Genomic DNA, 10,147 nt, shown 5'->3' with positions numbered 1-10,147 from the left:
CCGGGTTTATGCCATTCTCCTGCCTCAGCCTCCGGAGTAGCTGGGACTACAGGTGCCCGCCACCTCGCCTGGCTAGTTTTTTGTATTTTTCAGTAGAGATGGGGTTTCACCGTATTAGCCAGGATGATCTCGATCTCCTGACCTTGTGATCTGCCCGTCTCGGCCTCCCAAAGTGCTGGGATTACAGGCTTGAGCCACTGCGCCCGGCCATATACAAGGATCTTTTAAGGACTAGCTCAGTGCCTGGCATGCATGGGGAAGTGGCAAATGGCAGTTCGCATCCTTCCTCTCTGATGTAGAACCAGTTTGAAGAAATAGTCTGTGTGTGTGTGTTTTTTTTTCCCAGAATCAAAGGAATTTGGGCACATATGATGGGAGAGAATCACAAATCATTTAAGTTCATTAGGAGTCCAAACATAGAAAGATTTGAAACGATCATTCTCATTTCCTCTTAACAACTACTGACATCTCATGGGAAATTTAGGAACCAACTTTTTCCACTCCATAAAATCCTATTTATAGAATTTCTTTTGTGTTCATCCTTCTCTGTGCAGAAAAGAAGTTTTTTGTTTGTTTGTTTTTTCTGGAGAGGATTCTATAATGTGAAAGCTAACAAATGATCAATATTTATTTTTTAAAAACCACACTACCTAAACATCTAGGGGGGCAAGAAGACAACTCCAGTTTAAAAGGTATGGCTTTGAAAGGCCATTGATATCCAAGGCGTGCAATATTGCTGGAAAGGGATGGTCACAGAAGCAGAGGAGATTAGCAAAGTCACTGAGGAGTTAATGACAGAGGGGGAAGCAAGGCCCCTTACGCTCCTATTCTAGAACATTCTAACACACCATGTTGCCTCTGAGAGAATAAAGTCCCCCACAGCTATCCATTATGAAGCATGTTAATATCATCTTATGATAAAAGGGAATGGAAGGGGAAAGGGTAAAGGAAGAAAAACCTAGAAGGAAGCCCAGGATCAGAAGCCACCCAGGGGGAGAACCTCACATGAAGCAAATGCTCGCGGTACAGAGAAGCTGCTGCATTTCCTAGAAATAAACCTGGTTTTGGAAAACTGCTTAATTTCTGGGCTGCCATCATGAAAAATGCAGCATATGCAAACTGATGTCCAAGTCTGATGTGGGACACATTTGTAAAAATTTTCATTTGTGAATTACATAGATGTCCCCCAAATCAGTAATCCAATGGAAGAAGAATGACAAAAATGCATCTTCCTCTAAGATAGCCATCAAACTGAAAAATCAATCAGATACTGTCTATTTCTCGGGGAAAAAAGTGCCTTCACACCCCAGCAATTATTATAAAATAAAATGTTAAAAAAGAAAGAAGAAAAGATGCACTTAATTCATGGTAATGTGCCTCCTGAGGAAGTGACATGAAAAGCTGGTTAGAGAGAGTTAAGTCTAGACGAGAGAAGAACAGTTCATTATTTCTCATTTCTTGGTGAAAAAGAAAAATAGAATATGGCCAGACTGGCATTAGCATAATTCACTCCGAAAACTGCTGATCTATGCAGCACATTATGAGAGATGGACACTGGAAATAAATTCAATCGGAGTGTTTATTATTTTCTTCCCTCTAGTTCTCTTCAAGGAGCTTGGAGAGAAAGAGTGGGTAGAACAGATGAAAAGCAAGTTCAACTTCTGCCATTTGCGTGGGAGCGCTGAGAGGAGTGTATATCTCGCCAGCAAATATGTCTTTTTCAAAGTGCTCCTGAGAAGGGCACTTGGTTTGATTTAACATATGGCATAAATATTATTAATTCATAATGAAGCAAAATTTAAACCAAAGTGGAACAGAGAGAGAGAAGGGTTGTTAGCAAGAGAAAATGCATGCTGTTAAATTTAGCCGGCAAGACTGAACATACTCAGAGAAATCTAAAGGCAGAGAATATCATCTTTTATGATTAGGTTGCTGTTAGGATTTTCTGGTATAATTGAAAAAGAAAAATCTGGCCAGGTGCGTGGCTCACGCCTGTAATCCCAGCACTTTGGGAGGCTGAGGCGGGTGGATCACCTGAGGTCAGAAGTTCAAGACCAGCCTGACCAATATGGTGAAACCCCATCTCTACTAAAAATACAAAAATTAGCCAGGTATGGTGGTGCACGCCTGTAGTCCCAGCTACTCAGGAGGCTGAGACAGGAGAATTACTTGAACCTGGAAAGTGGAAGATGTACTGAGCCAAGATTGCACCACTGCACTGCAGCCTGGGCAATAGAGCAAGACTCTGTCTCAAAAAAAGAAAAGAAAAAGAAAAACCAAGAAAAACCTATTAATGGTTGTGCAATGCTTTCTCCATTTCTTCCTGCATTCTTAATTACGACAGACATTTGTTGGGAAGGGAGGGAGGAAGGAGAGGAGCTCAGTCTGAGTCCCTGAGCACTGGCTGCCCGGTCCCCACTTGAAGAAGTGGTTCTCAGTGTCATGGTCACCATGGCTCCCTAACGAGCTTGGCCACTGATTGGGAATGATGGCTGCAGGACCTAATAGTCTCTAATGTGGCAAAACCTGGGTTTTCATGCAAATGCCCTTAATTATGGAGAGCAAAAGGGTGAAAAATCATAAAGCCTATCACATAGAGACAGATTTGTGGCTATATTTTTTACCTCGCCTGGTTTCAATCTGAGAGCATTTTAGGAATCTTCTTGGTTAGAACCATTCTCAATTCTGCTTTCTTTTCAAGAGGCATAGCAGTCCTCTTAATAGGCACCTCCTTCCTCTCATACCAGAGGTCACCCACCGATGGTATCTATGGGCAGTCATGCTTTCAATGAATCCAGTGTTTAAAATTATTTTTCAAATTGTCAACATTTGTATATGTGTATTGAGATTTTATGTAGATATTTAGGATTGAAAAATAAAAAGCTCTGGTGATATCAGCCCAGCAGCAGCCTTCCTTTAGATATGGGATGTGCTCTCCAGCTTGCCATAGCCTGCCCTCCCTCCCCGACCCAGCCCTCTGTGATAGTTGATGCTTCCTGCCGAACCTGTAGGCAAGTGAGATGGTGATTCTTACCATAAGCAATTTTTCAAATCTCCCCCTCTCTCTTCTGTTTGGGTAGGACTTTATTAGGAGTAAAAAGGAAGCATTTCCATTTCTACCAAAAATTTAGCCTAGATGATAAACCTAACTTCTAAATTTGGGCTATACATGCCATCCATTCTCAGGCTCTCCCTGCTGCCTGGAAAAATCCTGCCTCTACCAGTCCAAACCCTGCCTCCTTTCGGGAGCCTGCCTTGATTCCACCAGGTAGAGGAAGCCTCCCCCATTCTGTACTTGTAGCACTCTGAATGCCACCCTGCTGGGGAGTCCATGAGCCACCGCCCCATGACTCTGCCAAAACATTGCCTTTAATGATGTGTTCATTGCATGCTATTAGACTGACAGTCCTTCGAGGGCAGGCAGGGTCCCATTATTTGCCTTTGAACGTCCCATGGCTACCAAGTGCTCAGTAACAGTTGTTAGGTTAAACCAGACATAATCCTTTATAGCATAATATTGAGCTAGAACAGATCTCACAGGACCAGGGTTCCCTGCAACTCCCAAGATGTCATCCACACGAAGCCAAGCCATTTCTTCATGCTCTCTGATCTTGAATTGAGTTTTCTGTGTGATGGTGCAAAGGCTGGGGAGGGCCAAGAAAGCTTCTGCCATTGCTCCAAAGATCTGTGCCCACAGACATCTTATGCTGAGAGAAGCACCCCAACTTCCTCAATCTCATCATTCTCCGGGGCCCCAAATACTTCCACAGTGCCCATAAGTGCACTCATGACCTGGGGCCTCTGTCACTAAGCTGTTTCCTTATGTTACAAGGTCCAGGAATCACAAAGGGGCAGAGCCTGCCTACCTATCTGTTCTCTTTCTTCTCTTTTTCACTATAATGGGATAGCACTATGCACAATTAGAATAATTCTATTTCTCAGCTTCCTATGCAGATGGTGGTAGCCAGTAAGATAGAAGTGGAAGTCACTGAAACAGCTTCCAGGAAAGCTTTTGAAGGGATCTAATTAATCTGTGGAGGCCTTTTTTCTTCCTCCCCTTCTTCCCCTTTCTGTCTGGAATTCAACCATGATGGCTGGATTTTCAGCAGCCCTCCTGTGACCATAAGACAACCCTGAAGTGGAAGTACGCACTTAGGATGGATGAACAAAAAGACAGAAAGTGGAACATGGATCATATTGTGGAGTCATTAACCAGCTCTAGAACCCCCACTGCAAAAGTTCCTGTTATATGAAAGAAAGTTACTATTTAAGCCATTTGTAGGTGGTTACCTATTACTGAAAGCCAAATGTAATTCCTAAATGAGTCCCAGAGTATCATGTCAGGCAGTCTTTTCAGTGTAAATAATAAGTGCCTATTGACTTTTTTGAAAATTCCCACTGCCTGATGGAAATAATAACCACAAGACTCCCACTGAACAAGCAGCTCCCATGAACTAGGCATCAGACCAGCTGCTCCATGATATATTATCCCAACCTCACAACAATCCTGTAAGGCAGGGATGATTGTTCCCATTTTGCAGATGAGAGAACTGAGTGCAGAGAAGATAAGGAATTTGCCCAAAGCCACACAGCTATTAAGTAATGTGCTTGGCTCTGAAGCCAGACCCGTCTGATCCCAAAGCCTGTCCTCTTTCCACTGGGCTTCCCTCCCACACCCGCCCTACCCCGTGAAACTAACACAAAGCCCTTCTCAAAGTCATCTTGCAAAAATACTACTTCAGGTGTACTGAAACGGCAAAATTCCTGCCAGTACTTTTGTGTACCATCCTGTCAGGAATAGCAGAGGGCTAGAGTTAGAATTTATAAAACTTCTTTGGAGACAAGTCTTTGACAAAAGTGGTTTCCCACTCAAAACTTCTAATTATTTTAGTGAATAAAGCTGTGAAAAGTGTGACTTTGAGGTGCAAGACAAAAATATTAAAATCAGTGATGGGAAAAACAACAGCCATATTGAGTGCTCGCAGACATACTCCAGGAGGTGTATAGGATACAATTAATTGCTAAGGAACATTTCCATATTGTCACCCATTCATATTTGTTAAAGGGATCTAGAGTTATTAGATTAACACATACTAAGTGGGAACCTTCTTTGATCGAGACTCCGTGTAAGACAATATATATATCTATATAAATTATATATAAATATACATATAATTTCACGGAATTCTTTTAACCTTGTAAGAACAAACTGACATTTATTGATCACTTACCACTTGCTAGATGTTTCTGTGCAATCTCAACTAATCTTACACACACTATTGTAGGGCACAGGCAGCCTTTATCCTCATTTTACAGGATGGAAGTATTGAGGTTTAGGGGTGCTCTTTGCCTTGCCTTAGGGTAACTTGCCCTAGAAGCTAGTAAATGCTGCTGTATTGCCCCAAAGTGTCCCCACAGGGTAGAAGGAAATTAACGTGTACTCTCTGGAAACCAAGTGGCAATTGCTTACTATGCAGGCTGCAGCAAAGATACAATTTCTTTATCTCATGTTTTATCTTGAAAATTCATGCAAATTTTGCATTATACTCTAAAATATAGCCGTGTTATTTTTATATTAGAACAAATGCATTAAAATATTTATCAGCTGAATTATTTAACTTTTCCCTCCTGAAACTGACATCTTGCCCTCCTGAAAGATGTGCCTTGCTTCTCTGTTGTGGCTTCACGAACACCAGGCACACAGCCATGCACCACTGGGAGAAGCCCGGTTTAAGAAGCACAAGGTCTGCCTGACTCCAAGGGGCGATTATTAGTATGCATTTTCAGGACTCAGCTCAAGGTAGGCACAGAGTTGTTTTTAATCATGAACATAAGGTTGCGAATGCTGTCACATCCATCATATTCATCAATTCACTCAACAAATGAGAGTCTACCATGTACCAGCCACTAGGCTAATCTATGCTCAAATAGAGTACTGACCCAGCACCACAGATTCTCCCACGCGCAGTCAGGGAGACCTGACCCGCCAGATGTGAGACTGGACTCCACCCGGCTCAAAGCCCAAGCCAGAGGCGGCTGTTCTCACTGACCTTATGAAGGTACGAAAGCCTGTTGGCCCCAACTTCATTGTCCCCTTGATGCCCAGGAATCGGATAAACAAATTTGCCATCCTGTCCACCAGGCGCAGGTAGTTGAACTGCTTTGCGTACTTGGGGAACACCTGCTTGAGGCAAATAGAAGGCAGGTGGGCTTCGGGGTTGGCGTTGCAGTCTGGAGCACTGGTCAGCTCGCCGTCCAAAGCATCTTCCTTTCCAGCGAATGGTTTTTCGAGCTGCTGAGACCTGAAGCACACAAAGAATTAATGATATAACACTTTCCCTTGCAGTTTCTCCTTTACTTGAGATTTACAACCTCCTCAGGTGGCAGCATTATCAGTATTTTTATTTTACAGACAGCAAGACTAACCACAGAGAAGTGACCTGCCCAAGCTCACATAGCCAGCACATAGCAAAGCCAGGACGTGAAACCAAGGCAGAGCCAGGGCTAGAAATGTGTGCTTCCTCCTTCCACCATCCTGGTTTCCCAGTATGAAAACCTTCCTTTACTGTACTTGTGATTCAAGAGAATACTTTATTATGTAGTAGTCTAGGTTTGATTTCAAACTCTTACTTACGGGTAGTAATTGAATAATTAAGAAATACAAAAATCTTATTGAGGACTGGCAAGAAGCCAGAACACAGTTCAACGAACAATTTGCAAAGATGCATCAGCTACCGAATTCTAGGAATAGAAACAATTATATTTCTGGCTTAACTGTTTTTTTAAAATTTGGAATTCATACAAAAAATGATTACAGTGTAGTGATTCCTTAGTCTGGATATTTTATTCAGAAATTATTTTGATGTTCAAGAAAACTAGCAGCTAATAACTCTTAAATATCCACCTCTAGCTCAGAATGTTCTTCTCATCTTAGACCTACATATTATTCCCCCTCACCCCAAATCTACGTTCCCCATCTCCTTGAATGTCACAACCATCTGCCAGTTACCCAACAGGAAAGCACAGAATAAACGCTGACTCCTCCTCGGCTAGTTATGCCTCCTTAGTCCTGAAGCCAACCCCTGCTGCTCTGCCCTTGCCCGGACTGTAGCAAAGGCCCTCCTGCCTCTGGGCCTTGCCCATCCATAGATCCATCCTCCAAACTGGCACCTAAGTCACCTCTTTTTAGGCCACCCTGGCTGAGTCACTTACTTGCTAAAACCACTGAGGACTCCCGAGTCTGTACTGCTCTTTCTGGCACTTGAGGCCCTTCCCGAGCTCTACTTGGGCCTTCTCATTTCCAGTCTTCCCCCCCAGCCAGGCACACTGTTCCAGCCCAAGCCTTGTGTGCTGCTCCTCCCAACATGCCACTCATTGGCCTGCCCTGGAACCAGAGACTCCATGCTCCCTGGACACCCAGTTCCCTTCCACACTCAAGGGCCCTCTCTGCAACTGCAGCTCAGTTCCCACTCCTGTGTCCTATCCTGTTGGGATCTGGGGCCAGGTGTAACCCTCTGCCACCTGCTGTGTTCATTCCTGAGACAGAACCTTGAGCATGCTATACATGGTCAGTAAATGCTGCCTGGTTGACTAACTGATCCAAGAAAATTAGGACGGCATCTCGTGGTACTGAGACATGGTGCTATTAATGGTACCAAGGCCTGTTCTCTACTCTTTATTAAATGACCTCATGCCCAGTGCTTTCATTTCCAAGCATGCACACCATCAGTGCTCAGGTTGGGCCATCTGGGTGTCTTTGTGCCTGCTTTCCTCTGGCCCTGGCTGCCTGGCACACTTCTGTTCCATTTTCAAAACCAGCTGAGATGGCTTCTTGACCACACGGGTCCCTCTCTCTCATGCCTCACCCCCATTCCTTGGACGTGCTTCCTTGTTTGCTTTGTCATGCCTGCACTGCGTTGGTTTACATGCCAGTCTCTCTCACCATTTTGCGAGCTCATTGAACGCCTACATCTGTTTCATATAGAAATGTCACTCCTATTTCTATAGGACCTGAAACATACTTGGTGTTTGAGAAAGTCTCATTGAATCTGTTGAACTGAAAAAGTTTGCAACATAAGCCTCAAAATATTAAAGTTACAATGTTTTGTAACTTGTAAGCACTTTTAAATTCAACAGCGAAACAACGTGCGTGATAACCCTACACAAACGGTCCTCCCTTCATCCAAGTCCAAGGAGCCAGCCTCTGGGAAAAACTCCCTTGTATGAATAAAAAGTCCTGGAAGGCCTATTCCTGGTTTCTCCTTAGTGGGTCTTGATGCTGGTCTCAAAGCAAGGACAGGCAGAGGGCAGAAGCAGAAAAGCACGAGGGAAAAATCTCTTTAAATCTCTTTTCAACTTCAACAGTGTGGAGGGTTTTAAGGAAAGAAATGCTTCCTCCCACAAAGAGGAGAGTCCTGACTCTTTGGGAGAGGCAAATGTGCCCAAAGGACTGCAATTTTCCTCCAGCTAAAATGATTTTGTCATCATCACCTTGAACTTAAGACAGTAAATATCAGGTGGTTGCTTTTCAGATGAAATGAAACGTTTTCCCATTAAGGTTATAGGAAGAAAGATGAGAAAAAAGGCAACGCTCTTATCGGAAATTAGCCCTTAAATTACTGGGTAAGTGGCAATCAATGACTTTATAAGCACTCAGTAAGTTTTTATTCAAGGAAAGATTCGGAAATGTACAGTTGGAATACACTCGATAACAACGAAAATAGCTCAGAGGACTCCTCAGTGGGCAGAACCATCCACAGTTAGGCGGCCATCTGCTCTTCACTCCACTCTGTGCAGTTATGACTATGCCCCTGTTCCAGAAGAAGAAACTGAGGCTTGGTAAGGTGTTGCACCTGTATCGTCTAGCTGAACTGGAATTATAAGTCAGTTCTAATAAGCCACTGATCCACTGCTGTTTCTATTTTACTACTGTAATTCTTCTCCTTTTTTTTTTTTTTGCTTCAAGCCATTCTCCTGCCTCAGCGTCCCAAGTAGCTGGGATTACAGGTGTGTGCCAGCATGCCCAGCTAATTTTTTTAAATATTTTTAGTAGAGACAGGATTTCACCATGTTGGTCAGGCTGGTCTTGAACTCTTGACCCCAAGCAATCCACCTGCCTTGGCCTCGGCCTTCCAAAGTGGTGGGATTACAGGCATGAGTCACCATGCCCAGTTCTTCTTCTTCTTCTTTTTTTTTCTTTTAGAGATAGGGGCTCACTCTGTCACCCAGGCTGGAGTGCAGTGGTACAACCACAGCTCACTGTAGCCTAGGCTGAGCCTAGGCACCTGGGCTCAAACAATCTTGCCTCAGCTTCCTGAGTAGCTAGAACTACAGGTGTGTACCACCATTAGCCTGGCTTTTTTTTTTTGAGACAGAGTCTTGCTCTGTCAACCAGGCTGGAGTAGTGGCGTGATCTTGGCTCACTACTACTGCAACCTCTGCCTCCTGGGTACAAGTGATTCTCTTGTCTCAGCTTTCTGATTAGCTGAGATTACAGGCATGTGCCACCATGCCTGGCTAATTTTTGTATTTTCAGTAGAGATGGGGTTTTGCCATGTTGGCCAGTTTGGTCTCGAACTCCTGACCTCAAGTGATCCACCCACCTCAGCCTCCCAAAGTGCTGGGATTACAGGCATGAGCCACCGTGCCTGGCCAGTCTGGCTAATTTTTAAGTTTTTTTTTAGAGATAAGGTCTAACTACATTGACCAGGCTAGTCTTGAACTCCTGGCCTCAAGCGATCCTCCTGCCTTGGCTAGCCTCCCAATGTCCTGGGATTATAGGTGTGAGCCACTCTTTCTGACCCACCACCCCATTATTCAAATACACATCATAATTCACATTGCGGGTTACAAATCCTTCGTGGAATTATTGATTTTTTATTTTAAAGAGTTTTTTAAAGATTATAATAGTAAGTCATGTTCTTTGTAGACATTCTGAGAAATGTATAAAGGAATCGAAATCATTTGTAATTCTACAAATTTGAGATCAACATTATTAACATTTTGATTTCTTATCTATATTTATGAAGTTAGGATTGCATTACGTGTATTCCAAATCCTTCTTTTTATATCCTACATTGTAAGTATCTTCCCATGGTATTAAGTGTTTTCATGAGTATAATTTCTTGTGACATGAAATATTCTGTAT

General features: G+C 43.3%; 1 protein-coding gene across 1 annotated transcript in view; it reads right to left on the bottom strand.

Annotated features, from left to right (window-relative positions):
- The window catches only part of TTLL11 (tubulin tyrosine ligase-like family member 11), a 273,330-nt gene that overhangs the window by 40,762 nt on the left and 222,421 nt on the right, over nt 1–10,147 (bottom strand). Inside the window, exon 8 of the mRNA XM_011927426.1 lies at nt 6,051–6,302. Within this exon, the coding sequence (XP_011782816.1) occupies nt 6,051–6,302 (252 nt within the window). The remainder of the gene's footprint in view (nt 1–6,050; nt 6,303–10,147) is intronic.

Source organism: Colobus angolensis, unplaced genomic scaffold, assembly GCF_000951035.1.
Source record: "Colobus angolensis palliatus isolate OR3802 unplaced genomic scaffold, Cang.pa_1.0 Scaffold71, whole genome shotgun sequence".
NCBI classification, from domain to species: domain Eukaryota; kingdom Metazoa; phylum Chordata; class Mammalia; order Primates; family Cercopithecidae; genus Colobus; species Colobus angolensis.
This window is presented reverse-complemented; position numbering and strand designations above follow the sequence as displayed.